Here is a 22377-nt window from a genome sequence, read left to right on the forward strand (position 1 = left end):
AGAATAGAACACTGGCCAGCTTAGCCAGAGAGCTTGTGGAAGAAGTTGTGAAATTTTGTCCTAAGACCTGTTCAGACAACACATGTAAGTGATTGTATCGTGTTTTGTGCCTAATCGATGTCATTATAATTATGTAATCCCATGACAGATTGACAGCAAACAATGTGTATGGTACTATTGTAGTCGGCTTCAACTTCTGCAATTGCTCTCCAGACTGAAGTATTTTAATAGAACACAAATATTGTATTTTGCATGTGCTAAAACTACACAGCACACATAATCTAGAGCAGTTGTCCATGGCAACCAATCAGTTTCTCACTTTCATTTTTAAAGCTTAAAGTGACACTAAAGGTGATGAATCTAAAAAATGCATTCAGGCACCTTAACTATTAACAAAAATGTTTCTTACTTGTGTATCACTCGGCTGTAGATCCTCAAATCATCTCTGAATTGGTGCTGACACTGTACTTCCTTCTGGAGGGTGGCTACTTTTGTTCCCCATGGTCTCTGTGTTTGTTGTAAAGTAGCCACCGCTCCAAGCTCGCTCCTGTGATGGACTACAATCCCAATACAAACTAGTAAACTAAACATGAGATTGTAGTCCATCACGGGAGTGAGCTTGGAGCGGTGGCTACTTTACAACACACACAGGGACCAAGGGGAACAAAAGTAACCACCCTCCAGAAGGAAGGACAGTGTCAGCACCAATTCAGAGATGATTTGAGGATCTACAGATGAGTGATGCACAAATAAGATACATTTTTGTTAATACTTAGGGCACTTGAATGTATTTTTAAGATTTAACCCCTGAGTTTAGTGTCACTTTAACTGAAGAAACGGAAGGTAGAAGCTGATTGGTTACTATGGGCAGCTTCTCCAGATTCCGTCTGTTCCAGTTTTTAGAAATTCCCCCAGTCTGTGTAAATTGGTTATGACAGGTACACTTTAACAAAGGCTAAACTTTAATTTGGTTAGATGAAAGTGTTGAATGAAAACATGTAGAAAAGGCATGCACTTACTTACTGGTCATATTTATTTGTTTTTAGGGTCAAAATGAAAGTCGTCATCCTGGCTGCTGGTTACGGCACAAGACTTCTTAAAGATTTACAGGAAGCAAAGGAAGAGCAATATGCGAAGCTGGCAGGTGTACCCAAACCATTACTCCCAATTGGCAAGCTTCCTCTCATTTCTTATTGGGTGGAGGCCTTGAAAGCAAGCGATGACACACAGAACATTTTTGTAGTTGTAAGTTAACTTTTTATATTGTGTCCCTCAAAGCTGAACTCCGTCATAAGCAAGTATTGTCTTAAAGGAGAACTATGAGGTGAGTGATTTTCACTCAACCTCATAGTTCAAGCCGACGTGTGACAATGAAACTGTCACACGTCGGCTCAATAGATCGGAAAGTGAGTGAACACATACCTTCGCTCGCTCACTTCTCGATCCTGTCCCTGCAGAGAGCAGTGACTGTGACTCACGGCTCCCTGCAGCGATTCCCCCTCCCTGCTCCTGCAGCGCTGACTGGAGGAATGAACGGGGGATGGGGAGGGTACAGCTGGCTCTGCCTGTAGATAGGCAGAGCCAGCTGTCAATCATGCAGCTGGGTGGATCTCGACAGTAATGTCGGGATCCGTCCCGGCTACGGCGGTCTCAGTATACCGCGAGCTGTAGCTCGCGGTATACTGAGCTTTGGGTCATGGGAGGACACTAGTTTATGTCCTCCCATTACCCTGAGGAGAACTATGGAGAAAAACCCTCACCCCATAGTTCTCCTGTAATACAAGAGGCCTGTGTATTGTTACTTGGATCTTGGTGTGCTTTGAGTATTTCTTCCAGATCTGTGCAGTAATCCAGGGAGAAGCTTTGTCGCTGTGCAGGAGCTTTCTTAGACCGGCCACTGCTGCTCTCTTCCCTTGTGCAGGGTGACTGGTCTTGTATCTGCCCCCTCCTCTAGTGTTCCGCAGGCAGCCTGTAGTGGGTGGGGCCTGCTGGGTCCCTCCTATGGCTCTGCGGTCAGACTATATGCAGTACAATGATGAAGTCCTGGCTACTTTTACAATGTAATAACTGGGTTCACAAAGGTATTTGGTGCACATACAGTGGGTTGAGGTAAATATTTAAATGAAAGTATTTGTGCCCGGAGTTCAGCTTTAACATTATTATTGCTATTGGTATATGATTATTTTCAAACACTGCATAATATCTTAATGTGTAATAAATGATGGATTTTATCTAGTGACTGTGGTACTGTTTGTATGAAATCTTACTACAACCGCTCAGATAAAAACATTTTTAGTAAGTGTGCTCCTGAAGTTAGTCTGTGACTTCTACGTGCATATTATTGATTATGTACCTATGAGTGTTCAGTTGTTGGGTGTAGTGACAGTAATCCTAAAATCGGGTCTGCTGACTGGTACTAGCAATAAGCTCTGATTAACTCCAAAATGCTCAACAACAAAAATCCCCGTTCACACTGGGACGGGACATGGCATTGCGGTACTGCACATTGTGGAGAGGTTGATGGCATTGTGGACGGGAGGCGTGTTTAGGATGCCATTCAAATGAATGGCAACACAATGCACCTTCCACACTATAAGTGTGTGGTAGCGTGTGTTAATCGCACAAAACTGTGTGGTTAATGCAGGGATTTGGTGTGAACAGGCCCTAAATGGAGACTATTCACATGTGAGCGCTGAGACACCTGTAGCTCAACTCCTGAAGCTCAAAATGGTCATGCTGAGGTGTGACTGCAGCCCAGTAGTTGTCCAGTCTCGGTCTTCATAGTCCTGTCCTACTTTCTCCCTGACACTAATTGTAGTCCTGGCTCTTATGGTGATAAGGTGTCCTCTTCCTGTCCTACTTTCTCCCTGACACTAATTGTAGTCCTGGCTCTTATGGTGATAAGGTGTCCTCTTCCTGTCCTACTTTCTCCCTGACACTAATTGTAGTCCTGGCTCTTATGGTGATAAGGTGTCCTCTTCCTGTCCCTGGTGCTTTTCCAGAGTGTTGTAGGCATATCTGGGGGATTAACAAAGACTGGCGCACACCAAGAAATGCGCCAATTTCTATATGCCACTTCCTGGAACAAACTGATAAAAGTGGCACATGGCAAATCGTTAAGTGGTGGTGTTACGTCCGATTCAAGTGCGCCAAAATGTTGACACAAATCTGAGCTAATTTTCCACTGGGATCTTCCTCCATTTTGCAAGCCCTCACGGGCAGGGCCCTCCTTACCATCTTGTCTTGAATTGTATTGTGACTGTAATGTCTTCCTTATATTGTAAAGCGCAGTGCAAACTATTGGCGCTATATAAATCCTGTATAATAATAATAATAATTTTGTCCTCCTACTCTCCTTGCTGCACCTCTCTGGCCCTACGTACACATCCCCCTCTTTTCTCTCCTTCCTGCATTGCTGCACCACTTCTGTGTTTCTCAGCACACATCCGACTCTTCTCTCCTTCCTGCAGTGCTGCACCTCTCTGGCCCTTCGCACACATCCCCCTCTTCTCTCCTTCCTGCATTACTGCACCTCTCTGGCCCTCCGGACACATCACACTCGTCTCCTTCCTGCACTGCTGCACCTCTCTGGCCCTTCGCACACATGCCCCTCTTCTCTCCTTCCTGCATTACTGCACCTCTCTGGCCCTCCGGACACATCACACTCGTCTCCTTCCTGCACTGCTGCACCTCTCTGGCCCTTCGCACACATCACACTCTTCTCTCCTTCCTGCACTGCTGCACCTCTCTGGCCCTTCGCACACATGCCCCTCTTCTCTCCTTCCTGCATTACTGCACCTCTCTGGCCCTCCGGACACATCACACTCTTCTCTCCTTCCTGCACTGCTGCACCTCTCTGGCCCTTCGCACACATCACACTCTTCTCTCCTTCCTGCACTGCTGCACCTCTCTGGCCCTTCGCACACATGCCCCTCTTCTCTCCTTCCTGCATTACTGCACCTCTCTGGCCCTCCGGACACATCACACTCTTCTCTCCTTCCTGCATTACTGCACCTCTCTGGCCCTCCGGACACATCCCACTCTTCCTGCATTGCTGCACCTCTCTGGCCCTCCGGACACATCCCACTCTTCTCTCCTTCCTGCATTACTGCACCTCTCTGGCCCTTCACACACATCACACTCTTCTCTCCTTCCTGCACTGCTGCACCTCTCTGGCCCTCCGGACACATCCCACTCTTCCTGCATTGCTGCACCTCTCTGGCCCTCCGGACACATCCCACTCTTCTCTCCTTCCTGCATTACTGCACCTCTCTGGCCCTCCGGACACATCCCACTCTTCCTGCATTGCTGCACCTCTCTGGCCCTCCGGACACATCACACTCTTCTCTCCTTCCTGCACTGCTGCACCTCTCTGGCCCTCCGGACACATCACACTCTTCTCTCCTTCCTGCACTGCTGCACCTCTCTGGCCCTCCGGACACATCACACTCTTCTCTCCTTCCTGCACTGCTGCACCTCTCTGGCCCTCTGGACACATCACACTCTTCTCTCCTTCCTGCATTACTGCACCTCTCTGGCCTTCCATGTGAATGGACTCTTACAGAAAAGGTCACACAGCACTTTAACATGATTTGGTGCGGCTGGTGGTACCATATAGTAACAAGGAAGATGTGCCAACTTTTACACCACAAAACTAACTTTGTCCCTTTGTTAATTCCCACACTGCTCTCGCTTACAGGCTCTGGTTAATATTGTGTCTTTTTCCCACTCGTTCATGGGTATGAATATTTAATTTCTATGCCTTTGTGAATAATAAAGTATTTATTCCATAGCTGTAGGGTTAAAATGGCCATTCCCTGGTATATGCTGACGACTCCTACACTGTATTGGTATCAACTCACTGCATCTTTCAACAATAACCCTCCTAATCCCCCAGCTGATCCTGTAATGTGATGTTTATCTTGCTGGAGTCTAAAAGCATATAATACATACACCAGCGTCTGCGCACTACTTTCATTCCTAGTCATTTTATGTCTTCTCCACTTACGGTACATATAACACCATTTGTATAGTAGAGTAGAGACTAAGGAAGCATTTTTACATTTTTTTTTCTCCCTAAAATAAGGGTTTCATTATAAATCTGGTGTATAGCTGGATGGATTCTGTTCACACAGCACTAGTGTCCCTAGATGGTGCTATAGAATCATTTTTATAAATTAACCCCTAAGAGTTCGTTAAAGTGACACTAAACTCAGGAGTTAAATCTTTAAAAATGCATTCAAGTACCTTAACTATTAACAAAAATGTATCTTATTTGTGTATCACTCAGCTGTCGATCCTCAAATCATCTCAGAATTTGTGTTGACACTGTCCTTCCTTCTGGAGGGTGGCTACTTTTGTTCACCATGGTCCCTGTGTGTGCTGTAAAGTAGCCACCGCTCCAGGCTCACTTCTGTGATGGACTACAATCTCAATACAAATTAGTAAACTAAACGGGAGATTGTAGTCTGTCACGGGAATGAGCTTGGAGCGGTGACTACTTTACAACATCATGGGGAACAAAAGTAGCCACCCTCCATAAGGAAGGACAGTGTCAACACAAATTCTGAGATGATTTGAGGATCGACAGCTGAGTGATACACAAATAAGATACATTTGTGTTAATAGATAAGGTACATGAATGTATGTTCAAGATTTAACTCCTGAGTTTAGAGTCACTTTAGGTTTTCACATAAGAAAAACAAGGAACACCAGTTTGAAATCTATCAAATTGTAAACATATACCTCAATCAAAAATGTGTTAACATTGAGGTATCATTAAAGGAGAACTATGAGGTGAGTGATTTTCACTCACCTCATAGTTCTAGCCGACCTGTGACAATGAGACTGTCACAGGTCGGCTCAGTAGATCGAGAAGTGAGCGAACACATACCGGCGTTCTCTCACCTCTCAATCCTGTCACAGCTCTCTGCTGTGACAGGGGAGGGGATGGATCACCCCCTCCGATGCTCCAGCGCTGACTGGCGAAACGAACAGGGGAGGGGGCGGGTACAGCTGGCTCTGCCTCTAGATAGGCAGAGCCAGCTGTTAGTCACGCAGCTGGGTGGATCCAGACATAATTGTCGGGATCCGCTTCAGTTGCGGCGTCTCAGTATACCGCGAGCTATAGCCCGCAGTATACTGAGCTTAGGGTGACAGGAGGACGCTAGTTTGTGTCCTCCCGTTACCCTAAGGAGAACTATAGGGAAAAGCTCTAACCCCATAGTTCTCCTTTAATATCACAACTTCACAATAACCCCCTGAATGTGTTGCAAAAAGGAGGTTGTGGCATATCACATAAATGTGATAGAGGCCTCATGCACATGGGAAATGCATGCATCCAGGTGAATGAAGCTAATTTCTAAATGCAGCTGAAAGCATGTAATGCTTTGCTATGGCTGAAAGCACCCCCAGACGTTTAGCAGCGTGTAGGTGCATTCAGTCTAGCTCAGTTTACACAAACAAGAATTTTCTGCATCCTTGATTCATTTAGCCAAGTTTTTCGTGCCTAACCGCATGTAAACATGGCTAAAACCAGGAACATCCAGGCACAGGAAAAATTGATTTGGGGGAGAATAAAAGTTGTTCATATTTTCCAGGTAACCTCTGCTGTGTTTACGCAGGCTGCCCATGTGCATGAGGCCTGAATAGTGTAACTTATCTCCGGTAAGGGACAATAAACAGGGAGAATAGAGAAAAAAGGGGGGTTGGGGAGATATGGGTTAATAATATTGCAGCAGGGCGTAATGTAGAACCCGTAGTAGTAGGGCAACTTACAGGTGGAAGGATGGTGATGAGAATTAAGCTGCCCATACACCTATAGATTATCTGCAGATTTTCTATGGTCAGATGGAAAAAGTGTAGCAGAATCCTCCATCTACACTAAACTGTGTGGATGAAGGAATCTCCCGCTGGGCCAAGCTTCAGTATCTTGCTAGTCGGCCCCGCTGGCTCTGAAAATACCTGAACAATGCCTGCATCCAATCAGATTCTTCCGGCATTTTGACAGCCGGCAGGACCGACTAGCAAGATACTGAAGCTTGGCCCAGCGGGAGGTCCCTCCATCCACACCGTATTAATGGGAAAATTTATGGTGGTTGTTTGTTTTAGGAAGAAGTTACGAATATTTGTATTTTCTGTTTTTGATTGTATTTCCTCCTGGGAGAGCCTCTTAACAGGATGCTTACTTAGAAATAATAAAGATATATTATACAAATTTGTCCATGGTATTGTTCAGCTTGGCAGACAGCTTCTCTTTGGTCATAGTCTGACTGATAGCTGAGGTTGGAGGACTTCCAAACTCTGGTTTTACATTGTTTCATTACAGAAAAATGATGTGCCAGGAGTTTAAACTGGATCAAGGTGACTAATTATGTTTTGTTTTTTTAAATTATGAAGTGATTTATTTTGGTCCCTGTTCAGGGGATTCCTCCGATACTTTAGCACTATAGTAATATAAAGTACTATATCAAAACAATTTCAATCTTTTTAAGTGTGTATCGCAAATCATGACAAAGCCGGTCAGCTCAAAGTGACACTAAACGCAGGAGTTAAAGCGGACCTTTGCCCGCTTTCACTAAAAATCACATCAGCATGCAGCTCTGCATGCTTACATGAAATCATCTTACATTCATTAGTTAAACAAACTTTTAATTTTACTTCCAGTTTCTTGTTTTCTTCCTCCTGGTTCTCTTTGACAAAAGCAATATAATCATGCCCAAGCATTGCATTCTGGAAAGGTTACATCAGCAGAGCATTGCTGGAAAATCTCATATGTAATCTCACAAGATCTCAGGGAAAGGTATTTTCCTCCCGAGATGATGTGCATGGTCACATGTCCTAGTCACATGTGCCAGAGTTCCAGGAAGTAAAGGGAGATAGAATCATCAGTAAAAATGGCCACTCAGGGAAGGAAAAGAAAAAGATGCTATGCAAAGAATAAAAAGCTGACAATTATCTAGATAATATCTCTTTGTAGATTACCTTTACTAAACATTTCTAAAGGTGCATTTGTTGTTGTTTTGAAGATATGGGTAAACTTCCTCTTTAAATCTTAAAAAATGCATTCAAGTACCTTAACTATTAACGAAACTGTGTCTTATTTGTGTATCATCGGCTGTAGATCCTCAAATCATCTCTGAATTCGTACTGACACTGTCCTTCCTTCTGGAGGGTGGCTACTTGTGTTTCCCATGGTCCCTGTGTGTGTTGTAAAATAGCCACCGCTCCAAGCTCACTTCCGTGATGGACTACAATCTCACGTTCAGTTTACTATTTTGTATTGTGATTGTAGTCCATCACGGGAGTGACCTTGGAGCGGTGGCTACTTTACAACACACACAGGGACCATGGGGAACACAAGTAGCCATCCTCCAGAAGGAAGGACAGTGTCAGCATGAATTCAGAGATGATTTGAAGATCTACAGCTGAGTGATACACAAATAAGATACATTTTTGTTAATAGTTTGGGTACATGAATGTATTTTTTAAGGTTTAACTCCTGAGTTTGGTGTCTACAATTGTCAGTTCCAGGTTATTGTTGGCATTTATGATTAGCATTATTGTTGTTTTACTACCACACAATAAAATACATAATCTACCTTCTGATCATGTATATGCAGTATTTTTCTTTTCCAGACTAATGAATTATACTACCGAAAATTCAAGGAGTGGGCAGAGAATTACCCTTGTGTACAAGTTATTAATGATGGCACTTCCAGTAATGAGGTATGTTGAAGCAGAACCAAAAATGCACAGTAAATGTGTGACAACTTTGGTGCATAGGTTACGATCCTTTGTATAAAACACACAAAAAGTCTAGTAATGTAATGAGGAAACAACTATCAACACGCATGTACTTATAAACAGTGACAACCAAGATAATAATACACATTTCTATTTCTTTCTATTTTACAGTAAAAACTGTATGTCAAAACAATCAGTAGACCCAAGGGTGTAGGTAATGTCCCGTTCCATGTGATTACTACCTATTACAGTCCAATATGGAGGCCTGGGAACATAGGCCAAGCTGAACTTTCCCAGAAAATTATTAGGCTTTGCATATAACAGGTTAAAGCAGCATGATCACCTATTGTGCAATTGAACTTGCAGATTTTTGGAATATCAAAAATTACTAAATGAAATCTTTGGATGATTTTTGTTGTATAAGTACATACAAAAGGGTCAGTGCTCAAAGCCAATACACCAGGATAAGGATCTTTATTAAAAAAAGGTGACAGTCATTTTCAGTCAATGGGAAAAATGTCAGTCACGTGGCTAACATAAAGACCTGTATGCTTGTGTGGAAGCTCCCGGAATTGAGTCTAGAACCTTATTTCTTGTGTGTGTTTATTTCAGCTAAAATGTTTTCTATTTAGGAGCGTCTGGGTGCTGTTTCTTGTCTTCAGCTGGCCATTGACAGATTTAAGATAGATGATCATATCATGGTTATTGGAGGGTAGGTGTTGTTACTTTTATTACCGTATTATTATTATTTTTTTTAAATCTTCTTTATTCAAAAAAAGTATTTTTTCCGACAATCAACAATAATAATTTACATCCACATAATTAATAGTGTAATTTACAACAACATGATTATACATCCACATAACTGAACTATAAATAACTAGTAATAGTAATAACTATAAATAACCCTTTTTTATAGTTAGATTTTGCTACTATATGTACCAGCGGGGTATTCATAAGGCTGAACGGACATATTCGGCGCTGAGCCTCTAAGGCATGTCGTAATTGCAAAAATTACAAAAAATGAGAATTGGGGATACCGAACTCTTCCCTCAAAGTTCGAAATGTCTTCAGGTCATCACCTTCCATCAATTGTTTAACATATTGTAAACCTTTATCCATCCAGGTATCAAAGTCTGTCAGCTTGGCCAACTCTATCAATTCCAGATTGTACCAGATAGGTGTATGGGAAGTACACCCCTCATATCCCATGACCTCCTTCATAACATTCCATACCCTGGCCATCAAGGAAAATGTACGATATACCGACCGTGTGGAAATAATACCTGCTTCTAACTGTGCTATAATATTGTCCCGGTCTTTATAATGCAGCAGCCTCATGATGATGGATCTGGGAGGGCTTCCAGGTGCCAATGGTCTCATTGGAACCCGATGCGCTCTATCTATAGCAAATAATTTAGAAAAAGTATCCGAACCGAAGGTCTCTATTTCTCTAGAAATATTGTGGGATCTTTCCCTTCAGTTCTTTCCGGAAGTCCCACTAGACGTATATTATTTCTTCGGAGTCTATTTTCCATATCCTCCAGTCTATAGAAATGTGTGGCTGCCCCCTCCATTAGCACTTGCATTTCTTTCCTAATGGGAGTAATCTCATCCTCCAGATTGCTGACTCTGTTTTCCAGCTCCAAAGTCCTTTCTCTCGTTTTCTGCAGTTCCTGCCGTATTATATTTAGCTCCCCATGTATACACTGCACTTGTCCTGTGAGAGTATCCAATGATGCACTACAGCCCTGTACCGCTTTAAGCACCGTACTCAGGGTTGGCTCAGGTTCTCCCCCTGAAACCAGCTGCTGGGAGGAGGTTGAAAGCATACCATTCAGTGCCTCAACCGCAATAGAGGAACCCTCTGTCTCCTGGGTACCCTCTCCATTAGACTGGGTTCCTTTCACAGCCCTCCCCTCCCCCTCTCCAGGTCCTCCTCCACTCTTTCTGGTAATGGTACAGGTCTCTTTACCCGGCGTTCGGGCGAATCTTTCCAGCCTGCTGACTGTCTCTTTCTGCCGGTCCTGTGCTGTACGCTGTGAAGGTGAGGCAGTACCATCCTGCCTACGCGGAGCCGGAGCACCTGCACCTGCACCTGCTGATCCATCCTTCTTTGTCCTCGTCATGATCCCACACTCCCACAAACTTTCTGTGATGCTGGCAGGTTAATTGATAAATTCAAATTAGAAGCACACGGGTTGTGAATGAATAATGATTATGGACAGGAGGGGAACAGTACAGTTATCTTAAAAATTATTTCAAGCCAATTATAACTGAAAAGTCTATGAACCTGTATTCCATCATATAAACATGACTAGAATATTTTCAGGATAACAAGTTGGATAAGTAAGTGTCACGGGAACTCCAATGTTAATTGATTGAAATTATACTAAAAGTCAATGTAGGTGCGTCACATCATGCAGACATCAAGCAGTGTTTATCAAAATAATAGCAGAAAACAAGAGATGGTACTTGCTATTGGTTGTGCATTCGGTTCCACGTACTCTTCCTGGTCACAGATGCTAATTGTAGGAAATGTTTGGTATGATGGTTTACTGGTAGTTTACTATGCCTTTAAGAAAAGAATCCAGCCAGCAGTGCAACTTTTGTAATCCGAGACAGCATGGTAAGACTCCCTTATCAGCCAAGAAAGACGCTGACAGGCTCCGGTGTTTCACAGGCAGAGCAGGAATGCCTCGTCAGCATGAAAGAACCGACAGACTACGGTACTCGCAGACAGGCTGATTCATTGAAGGAGGTGAGAGCCAGGGAACGGAACCAAGCAGCCGTGACAGGGGTTGTAAATCAGCCTTCAGTAAAGCATACGATCGGAGGTTCAGCGAGAGCGCGAGGTGCCTGCTCCTGCTACATCTGCCGTCAAACCACGCCCCCATTACCGTATTATTGGTTTTACTTTATATTCATATACAGGTAGCCCTCAATTTACACGAGGGTTAGGTTCTTGAAGGAATGGTTGCAAATAAAAACCAATGCTCTTTTGTAGCTCCAAGTGTACCCCCTGTGCCTCCAGCATGTCTCTGTGCCTGTGTGTATCTCCATGTGTATCACTGTGCCACCAGGGCATCTCCAAGTGTTCACCACCGTACCTTCAAGTGTACCTCTGTAGGTGTCCACAGTTTTTTGACTGCGCAAAGCCCCTTCCTGAGCCACGATCCTCCACCTGTGACCCGATCCAGCCGCCAGAGACTTTGTACAGTACTGCCAGTATTTTAGCCACTTGCAGTTGTACAGTTGTATCCTTCCGCGGCTGAGGTCTACAGAGGAAGGATACGCTAGATGGCACCAACTCTGCTGTTGCAATCGCAGTCACGTGACCGGCCGAAAAGAGCGTTATTTTAAAACAGAGCAAACTGAACTGGCGCGGAAACCGAGGGCTAGTTGTAATTATTTTATTCCATATCTAAGTGATCAGGGATCTTCCAGTAATCATACTGATTAAATGCATGTGTAGCTATAAAACAGTCCTATACCCAAAAAATACCTATAACAAAATAATTTTGACATGCTCTGTGAGTTGAAGAAACCTGATCTTCCACATACACTTTTCAAAGACTTCTTCATATTAGTTTTGAGCCCAAATACTAAATGAATCACGTATTCTCTTACATGAGTTTGACAGCAATGATGGTCTCCAAAAAACACAGATTGTCTTGTCCTAGTCCACTGTTTAATGCAGGACTGCAGACAAAAGTAAAAAGATTAAATAAATAGCCCATGAAAGATAAAATTAAAAACCCAGGTTTTGCTGCAATATTCAGATTTATTTCAGAGATTTCCCCCGCAGTCTTTTTCTGACACTAGATGTCCTCAGTCTGATGACCAGCATCAATTAACCCACTTCCTCTAAGCCTAGGTCATCCTGAACCTACCCTGACCTGGGACTGGACAGTGGTCTTCCTATCAGCATGCTTCTTGTCATCATATGAACCGATTCACTTCTTGTGCTGCTTTTTCCTCTCACACTCCAGCCCTGCTGTATAGGGACCGCAATAGGCTGATACCAGGTCAGATTCAGGTATTTAGGCTGTGTGCATTTAACAAATAATTTAATGGTGTATTAATGATTACAGAGCAGCATTCATTTGTGTCTTTTATTTCTGCGTAGAATTCAGCTTTTAAGGCAAAGGAAATTCTATACTACTACTGAGTAAACTTGGTACGGAGTGTGGGAGTTCAAGCTTGAGTAAAGTAATCATTTAAATGTAAATATAATCCCAGCTGCCTTTGGTTATACGTGTAGAACTAGCACCTAACAAGCAGAAAATTGGTATGGAGATAAAGATCTAAAGGTTTTCTCATCATTTTGGACCTTTTTTTAAACTGGTTTACACACAATTCCTACCATTTGCATGAAGACCCAGAATGGCAGCCAATGTTTGCTCACCCTTTTTCATAAGGTCAATGACATTTTTTTGTTCTCAAGCTCTTATGCACCCCTTTATAACATCTGATGTTTGCATATCAATTCAGACAAAATACCCCTCAATGTCTTTACTTCTGAATCTGCCAGCTAAATACATATACACTTTTCTAACAAATATTTCATGAATTGCTGTTCTGATTACTCATTACTCAACTGACTCTGCTCCCATCTCCAGTCCCTGTTGCTGACTCTGCCCGTTTCTGTTTTCCACTTTCCTGCTAAATGCCTCAATCTCTGCTTGGACTCTGATTGTTCTCTTGCCTGCAACTTGCCTCAACATTGCCTGGCACTACTCTCTTGCTTGCCACCTGCCTCCACATCTCATCCTGTCTTATCAACATATCTACTCTACTTCTTTGACCCCTTGGTGGAGCAATCCTGAGGGCTGCAACTTGGTGTCGGCTCACAGCAAAGCAACTCGGGGGCCACTAGGGTCACTGGTCCATCTCTCCTTGCGTAGTGTTCTGGTGAAGACCAAGCTGTCACCTAGACTCTGCACCTTGGCGGTTGCCTGTGTCACCCATACCCATAACAAGCTGCATTCGCCTATTGACAATAGCTCAAAGCTCATCGACACAGGACCTAATGTTGCCATGGCTGAAAGTTCCAAAGAAACACAATTCATTTGTATTTGATTTAGAAATGTATAGCTGGCTGCAGATTAGAATGATCTCCTCCTTTCAATACATGGTATACATGCCCTTGCACAGTGTCTAAAATTTTTCCCAATACACAAATGTTTTCCTATTGACAGAATAAACATTAGGCACAGTTACAGTGTGCAAACATGGGCACCACATTCTGACCTTTTAGACTTAAGTGCTCAGGAACGTAAACAAATCTGGAATTCAAACTTTGTCTTTATCCTTTGATCAGAGGACAATACACAATAGTTAGACCTCTGCTAGTTATATATACCCCATATAAGGTGGGGCAGAGCCATTCCTCTTCTTTGTGCTCCTGTTAGGTGTGTGAATACCTGTTATAGTTTTGCATTACTTAACATTTCTCTATAAACAGATTTGCCTTCTTTTGGTTTTAGGGATACCTTATTTTATGAGGATTTTCATCTGCAAAGAGTTTTAGAGAAATATGAAGCACTTCATAAAGTCGATGATCAAGCAAACTTAGTATTATCATACAGCTGCAAAGAAGAAGGTAAATATTATATCAATCTTATAAATCTATTATCATTTTTAATTTGCTTCGACTCTGCAAAGCCACAATGTTATTTAAGGGGTGATAAAGTAACACAATACAAAACAGTAAAGCTGGCCATACACATTGTTTTATCTCATTCAGCCCTGTGGGTGAGTCCCTAACCTGGAACAAGCATGCAGATCAGCAGTTCTTACTTTGGTCTGACTTTATTTGCTGTATACTTATTCTAGGTCAGAGGTCCAGGATATGTTGGAATCATTAAAATCAGCATTACAGACAGGCAACTAGCATTTTTATAAGGAGATTTGCAGTGGCAAGCTTCAGGTTTCTTTAAAGATGTAAACACCAACCAGCATATTGTTCAGGATAACATTATTTGATTCATGAAACCCAATTTTAACTGCAATGTTCTTCTAGCTGTGGTCATGTCACATTCAGCTTTTATACTTAAAGCGGACCTTTACCCCCTTTGACTAAAAATCACATCAGTATACAGCTCTGCATGCTGATATGAAATCATTTTACATTCATTAGCTAAACAAATATATTTTTATTTTACTTACAATTTCTTGTTTTTTTTCTGTTTCCTGGTCCACTTTGGCACTAATGATGTAATCGTGCCCAAGTGTTGCATCTTAAGAAGGTTACATCAGGAGAACATTGCTGGGAAATCTAATCGGTAATGTCATGAGATCTCAGGGAAAGGCATTTTCCTCTCCTGAGATGATGTGCATGGTCACATGTGCCAGACTTCCAGGAAGTAAAGGGAGATCTAGTAATCTGTCTAAGTTAAATGGCCACTGTCAGAAGACTGGGGAAGAAAAGAGAAATAAGGAATGCAAAGAATAAGCAATTATCTAGAAGTATGTGTTTGTAGATTGTCATTACTAAACATTTCTAAGGGTGTCTCTGTTGTTATTTTGACAATATGAGTTCAGTTCCTCTTTAATAGATGCTATGGAAAAAAAAAAAATACAAACACTTTTTTTTCCCCCGCTTTCCATAAGTACATCCACAAAGGTTATGGTTTAAGGCAACAAAAGGGTAATGCATCACAATGAAAAATTGATTGGTAAATGTCTTTCTGAGTGGGTTTAAACAATATCCAACCTATTTTAGATTATTTGGTTGCTGGAAACTAGGAAATGACTGGATTAAAGCTATCTTAGTTTTGGTGCTATTAACCTTAAAGTTGCTGAGCTCTCTGAAACTGTGAAATTTGGATAGGATTAATGGCAAGCTGATGTGGGGCTTCTGAACATAAAGAAGTCTTCTGCATAGAGAGACATTTTGAGGTGGAAAGAATCTGTTTGTATCCCTTGAATGGAATCATTCTTATGAATGGCGATGACCAGATGTTCCATTACGATCACAAAAGCGAGAGGAGAGAATGGGCAACTTTGCATGGTGCCATGGGGCGGGGGAAAGGGAAGGGGTTGAAAGGGAGCCATTTATTGTGATTCTGAGGACAAGAGAGAGGAATATAAGAACATCAGTTTGGAGATAAGGGTAGGGCCAAGACCTATTTGTTCTATGGAAAGCAGCAGGCAAATTCCAGTCAACCCTGTCAAATGATTTCTCTATGACTACTGACAGACAAGCCTGAGAATTGTACTTATGTATGTAAGAGATGAGGTTGTATTTCTAGCTCCATAGCCAGGGATTAAAACTACTTGTTCTTTGTGAATTAGATGAGCTTGGAAGTGGGAAAATATGATTTCCCAAACTTTTTGGAGAAGAGCTTGAGGTCCAGGTTTAGGAGCAAGATGGGTCTCTAATTCCCACAGTACATTGGGTCTTTCCTGGGTTTAGGTTATACACAAGAACAACAAGAATATAAGCATCTAATACATGAAGGCACTCAGCTAACATGAGCATTATTGATTATAACATCTTCTGTATTGAGATGAGAACAATAAACCAAAAATGACCTTTCCACATGCCTTTTCTCTTCCGTTATGATTCTTATGGTAATGTTTACTACTGAAAGCCATCATATTCACCTATATTGTGTGTAAAACAGTCTATTTTCTATCCAGTGTGTATGAATTTATATTAGTGGCATGCTTTTATGAAAACTGGGCAATTCTATATGGTAGTGTTTGTAAGTGATACTTTAAAAATGTATACTGTGCTTCTCAATAAAACATATGTTAAATTGTACATTCAACTTCTATTTCATTCAGAAATGAGGAAATATGGTATTCTGGAAACAGATGAAAACCAAAAAATCACAGCTTTACTGGAAAAACCTTCAGCCACAGATACCACATCGAGACAAGCGGTAAGATGTTAAATAGATGTAACTAATACCTATTTATAACCATGAGTTATATATTTCTATAGATAGGTAATTTTGTAGTAGCACTAAATTAAAGAATGTCTTCTTCAGAAATTAGGTATATAAATGTTGTAATGAAAATGGAGTTTTCCTTTATAGGATAAGTGTGGTGATTCAGTCTTTTTCTAATTTGCTGGAAAGCAGTGAGCTGGACCAGGACTTCACAGTGGAGCTTACAGTGAGCAGAAGATACATATATTTTTGTGTATTATCCAGACAAGCTCACCTAACACAGACCTCCATCCCATTCTGCAGATGTGTGCTGCCCATATTGAAGGATGTGACTGCTCCATAATAGCCAGGCAGCTAAACGACAGGTCAATGCTTGCAGCCCATTAACACAGGCACAGAGGTCTATGTACTGTAAAAAAAAAAAAAAAGGCTTGAGCCAGGGGTTATGTGCAGCCTGCCATTACAAATCAATGACCGGTTGCAGCTGTACACTGATAACCACTGTTCTGATCGTGTACATTCAAGACTACGGCTCCTTGGAGCAGAGACCTGGACGTTGTTCCGGTACACAGACCTCTGTACCTGTGTGAATTAGCCCTAAAAGAGTGCTGACAATGCTTCCATCTTGCTTTCTCCCTATAATGCACCTTCTTTGTTCAGGCATCAGCCAGGGTTACCATCTACTTCACAGAGTAAGACATTCATTTCGGTGATAATACAATCATGTAAATCCTTTACACAGATCATTTCCCTCCTGCTGGCTCTCCCCTTGTGAGCGAATACAAAGTGTACTTTTACCGTATAGTGTAACATGTCAGGAACCTATTTATGGAAAATTGTGACGTGACTGAGCCAAAACAAATAGCTTGTGTGTGTACAAAAGGTTATGTAGGGATGTGAAGGGAGGGACGGAATAGCTGGGCCAGCACAGAGAGTAATTAGACACTCCCAGAGAAGGCGAGCTGTGTGCAAGAAGGGAGGGGGCTGTGCTGTGAAATTGACTTTCATGGAGTAGCAAAAAATGTATATCAATTAAAGGCACATTGCAAGCGCGCTACCTAACTACCATGCATTGTGGTGCTTTGTGTCGCAAAAATGCTGCAAATCCGTTTTTCTGTGCATTGCCAGCCTGTTCAAAAGAATAGGCTGCCTTAACACAAAACTCCACAACATAATGCATGTTAACCCAACACACCACTATGAATGGGCCCTAATGGAAAGGAAAAACACTGCAAATAAGCATTTAGAAGTCTTGATTTTTCTGTGCTTTTACCTGCAACAAGGTCTCTTTAAGAGCTATTAATGTGGTTGTAAAAATGTGGAATATAAAGGGTACATATTGTTAGACAGCCTGAATAGGAAGGCTGTAATGCAGACTTTTTTTCTGGGTTTACAACCACTTTAAAATGTCATGTTTGTTTCAGTTGCCTGATGTAAAGAATGCATTTCCAAATTTTTCTGGGTCATGGGTTAATAAACAGCATTATTTTACTGTACACTGCACTTCATCTTATACCTCTTTTTAGATATAAAACATGTATTTTTTCTCTTTCTTTTAGTGCCCATGTTTCTATGTTTTCTGTAAGCATACTCTACTACTTGTGAAAGAGTTTCTCATCGAAAAGAAGGTAAATGCTGTCAATTTCAGTGTTAGATACGTACTTTTTAAATATCGGTACATTACAAAGTGGGGAAAATATTGGGTACACATTTATTGCTTGGTCCCTCATTTGGATAAAAATGCATATTTTGGGAAACATTGCCATGATTGTGAACAAGAAATCTTAAAGCCGTACACTTGGCAAACACACAGTACATTGGAGCTGTTTTTGCCAAATAATTTATAAGTTTATCCACAAAGTGATTAAATTTGCACGGCCCTGACAGAAATGATCTGACTTCTCTTCATAGTAGCTTAGCTCTCTGCCTTTGACTGGACAGTGAAAGAACAGCAGCAGATTGATGGTGTTCTCTCTCTCTCTCTAAGTGCTGTCTGTCCCTATCCCAGTACAAAGTCAAATTCAGGTACTTTGTAGTCTACACTAGCTGTCTTTACGTTCTGCTTCACTATCATTAGGCTGTAAGTAACCATTAAGAAAGTGTGCTGCTTGGAGACATGCCCTGTACTGGGCTGGATGGCAGCCTATTTTGCAGCAGAAGCTGGATTACAGCAAAACATAATGTAAAGACATCCTGGGAGGTTGTATGTCATGCTCCTTGACACTGGATTTATCTTCAGTCAAGGCAATCAATCATTATATGGGCATTTTTTTCAGTGGCTGCAGGGACAAGTATAGACATAAGTTCATAATAAAAGTGTAAATAGATTTGAAGCTTGGCAAACATTCTAAAATAGTGATCCAAAGCTAAAATGATTTCCCATTGGTTGAAGCATAACCCCTAGAAACACTATTTATAGCCACCAGCGGTCCTCATGACAAAACCCCACTAAAGTTTGGAAAGAAAGAACACCCTTTTCTATGTGAAAAGTCTTATTTTTTGGGGTCCCTGTGGCTCTATTTTTAAGTTTCAGAAAAATTCACGGATTCAACATCTGTGTGTGTCTACTTTGCTCTGCACATAAGTGCAGGTACCTCTCAGTAATCCAGAAACAGATGAAACCCAACAGCCTTAGGGCTAGTTTTACGCCAGATGCAGTTGTGATGTAGTCCGTGTAGTTTGGCAGCTGCATCAAATTCACGTCACAATACTTTCCAATGGGATTTCTGGTGTCTGTTCACACCAGTACAGTCAGAAAAAATACGGCTTGTCTCATTTTGGCTGCACCTGATCGCAACGGATTGCATGCAAACGCACTAGACTGCACCTGAAAGCCCATTTTAAGCTAAAAAAAAAAAGCCTCAAAAGCGACCACATCGCAATGCAGCTGCGCAGACGCGTGCAGTTATGGTGTGAACTAGCCCTTACAGTGTATTCTACTTTTGCAGCCTAATTGAGATAACATCTACTTTGTTTGTTACATGGTCCCATTCACATAGCATAACTTACAAATATATTTAAAAATTGCAGCTTACATTTTTTAGATGGCATTGTCTGGAACCCCCAGGGCCGAAAAATCCTGCTTCGTTCTCACTGTTGAGGAAGCTGGGGATTTTTGTTTGCCATAATTGACCCCACCTGTACTGTGCTGACAGATTTCACTATTACTTTTAAACTAGATGGGCTTAACTCTCTATCCTAGCAAAGGGTTAAAGATGAGGCTGCAATCAATGATTATTTTCATAATCAATTAGTTGGCAGATTTATTATTTCGATCAGATAAAAAAAAAAAACTATCCTTAAAAAGGAGAACTATGGGGCTAAGGCTTTTCCCCATAGTTCTCCTTAGGGTAACGGGAGGACACAAACTAGCGTCCTCCCGTCACCCTAGGCTCAGTATACCGCGAGCTACAGCTACTATACTGAGCCACCGCAGCTGAAGCGGATCCCAACAATTATGTCTGGATCCGCCCAGCTGCGTGACTGACAGCTGGCTCTGCCTATCTAGAGGCAGAGCCAGCTGTGCCCGCCCCCTCCCCCGTCCGTTCCGCCAGTCAGCGGAATCCAGCCCCTCCCCTGTTACGGCAGAGAGCTGTGACAGGATCGAGAGGTGAGCGAACGCCAGTATGTGTTCATTCACTTCCCGATCTACTGAGCCGACCTGCGACAGTCTCATTGTCACAGGTCGGCTAGAACTATGAGGTGAGTAAAAAGCACTCGCCTCATAGTTCTCCTTTAAATTTAAAATAAAAAATACACACATGGAGTGTTTCAAAAATAAACTTTACTTCAGAATAAAACTGCATGCACAATTTTTTGCAATCGCGCTGCATTGGAAAGGATAGCATTACATTATCGTGCTTTCCAGTACGGGTGATCACACTATGGGTGAGAGTCACGTTAGCCCAGCTGCGTGACTGACAGCTGGCTCTGCCTATCTAGAGGCAGAGCCAGCTGTGCCCGCCCCCTCCCCCGTCCGTTCCGCCAGTCAGCGGAATCCAGCCCCTCCCCTGTTACGGCAGAGAGCTGTGACAGGATCGAGAGGTGAGCGAACGCCAGTATGTGTTCATTCACTTCCCGATCTACTGAGCCGACCTGCGACAGTCTCATTGTCACAGGTCGGCTAGAACTATGAGGTGAGTAAAAAGCACTCGCCTCATAGTTCTCCTTTAAATTTAAAATAAAAAATACACACATGGAGTGTTTCAAAAATAAACTTTACTTCAGAATAAAACTGCATGCACAATTTTTTGCAATCGCGCTGCATTGGAAAGGATAGCATTACATTATCGTGCTTTCCAGTACGGGTGATCACACTATGGGTGAGAGTCACGTTTGGGTTGCCATTAAAATGAATGGCGCTGCAACACACTCACGCAGCAGAATTTGCCAGACCAAAACCGAAAATAACTATTTTTCCCACCTTTCTTTTTTTTTTCTATAATCCTATTGTAAGCACTTTGCACTTGAATAGATTCAGCCAGGGAATGACAGCTGCCAGTGGCAAGATTCCAGAGATGGCAGCTGAATGTACATACAGCTGGTACAATAGCCAGCCTCCTATTGGCTACTTCAAATTGCAACTGTCAATAGCAGGCTGGCTATTGCACCTGCCCACTGCCTGCTGTGCCCACCTCCTGGAGTGGAAGGGGAGAGAGGGGATCCAACCAATTAATCGAGAATAGTTGACAACTATTGTCATTCTCGATTATCAATCAATTAGCTGGTTGCAGCCCTAGTTAAAGATCTCAAAATTTGGCTGCTACATTGTATATTAATGCACTTAAAACAAAAAAGTCCCTCAATTTCTTTCCCTATATCTGTACATTATCATCCATTTGAACCAGTAGAAACTGCCTAGTTTCCTATGTATAATCCTGCTCTGAACAAACAGGAAGTAAGAACTTTTTTTTTCCGGTATGCTATGTGAATAGGAACTCACAACAAACATATAACGCATATAACGGGATTTTCTCAAATTTGACTGCAAAAGATCCACAACACTCACCGCTCAGATCAATATTAAGAGGAACCTCCAGGTGCTAGAAAAGTCTTGCTCCCACCTGTACGAATATTTGCCCAAGAAGAGCTACACTGTATGCTTCCTCCAAATAAATCCCAATGTTATTTTAATCCATAAAACAGCATACCCCTTACAAAGCTCCCCTGAACTAAAACGCTCTCCTAACATGCTTCACCCACAGGCCTTTTCGGTATGCTATGTGAATAGGAACACACAACAAACATACAGTATAACAGGAGTTTCTCAAATCTAACTGCAAAAGAGATGCAAATCTTGCTTCAGCCATTAGATGGTGTTGTGCATATAAAGCAAGTACAAGGGTGTATGTTTTGCAGTACCAGTTGTCAAAACCCCACCTGGATGCCAGATTTCAGATACCTCCCTTCCATTATGTCCCAATATTCCAGAGCAACTCCTTATTCTGGCTGTGAGATTTGTCAGAATGCTCGATTGCACATTGGCTATTTAGGCAGACTTTAGCAGGGACCAAATAAGTTTACTACAATTGTATTTGCACATCTTTACAGCATGGTCATCCTAATGAATAACTTATTTTATGTCGAGTTTCCTACTGCTATCACCGTTCAGAATGTGCTCGTTACTTGGCTGTGATCCTGATCATTATGCTTCAATACTTAGTCACTAACCCAGAACAAGGATGCAGATACAGACTTGTGGCTTTTCCTTATATACATTTTTTTTTGGGGG

At 42.1% G+C, this 22377-nt stretch overlaps 2 protein-coding genes across 3 annotated transcripts in view; one reads left to right on the plus strand and one right to left on the minus strand.

Moving 5' to 3' along the window:
- The first annotated feature begins 1049 nt into the window (after positions 1–1049).
- Positions 1050–22377, plus strand: part of LOC108801531 (glucose-1-phosphate thymidylyltransferase-like) — a 23505-nt gene continuing 2177 nt past the window's right edge. The window contains exons 1-6 of one of the 2 annotated variants that reach the window (XM_018573420.1): positions 1050–1245; positions 8638–8727; positions 9378–9457; positions 14235–14350; positions 16540–16637; positions 18206–18274. In XM_018573420.1, coding sequence (XP_018428922.1) covers positions 1054–1245; positions 8638–8727; positions 9378–9457; positions 14235–14350; positions 16540–16637; positions 18206–18274 — 645 coding nt within the window. In that variant the 5' untranslated portion in view covers positions 1050–1053. The remainder of the gene's footprint in view (positions 1246–8637; positions 8728–9377; positions 9458–14234; positions 14351–16539; positions 16638–18205; positions 18275–22377) is intronic. The other variant, XM_018573421.1, reaches the window with a different exon arrangement.
- Positions 22330–22377, minus strand: part of ASNSD1 (asparagine synthetase domain containing 1) — a 14709-nt gene continuing 14661 nt past the window's right edge. Inside the window, exon 5 of the mRNA XM_018573417.1 lies at positions 22330–22340. The gene's annotated coding sequence lies outside the window, so the exon portion shown is untranslated. The remainder of the gene's footprint in view (positions 22341–22377) is intronic.

The sequence above is a fragment of the Nanorana parkeri genome, unplaced genomic scaffold (assembly GCF_000935625.1).
Source record: "Nanorana parkeri isolate BGI_ZX_2015 unplaced genomic scaffold, ASM93562v1 scaffold2372, whole genome shotgun sequence".
In the NCBI taxonomy this organism is placed as follows: Eukaryota; Metazoa; Chordata; class Amphibia; order Anura; family Dicroglossidae; genus Nanorana; species Nanorana parkeri.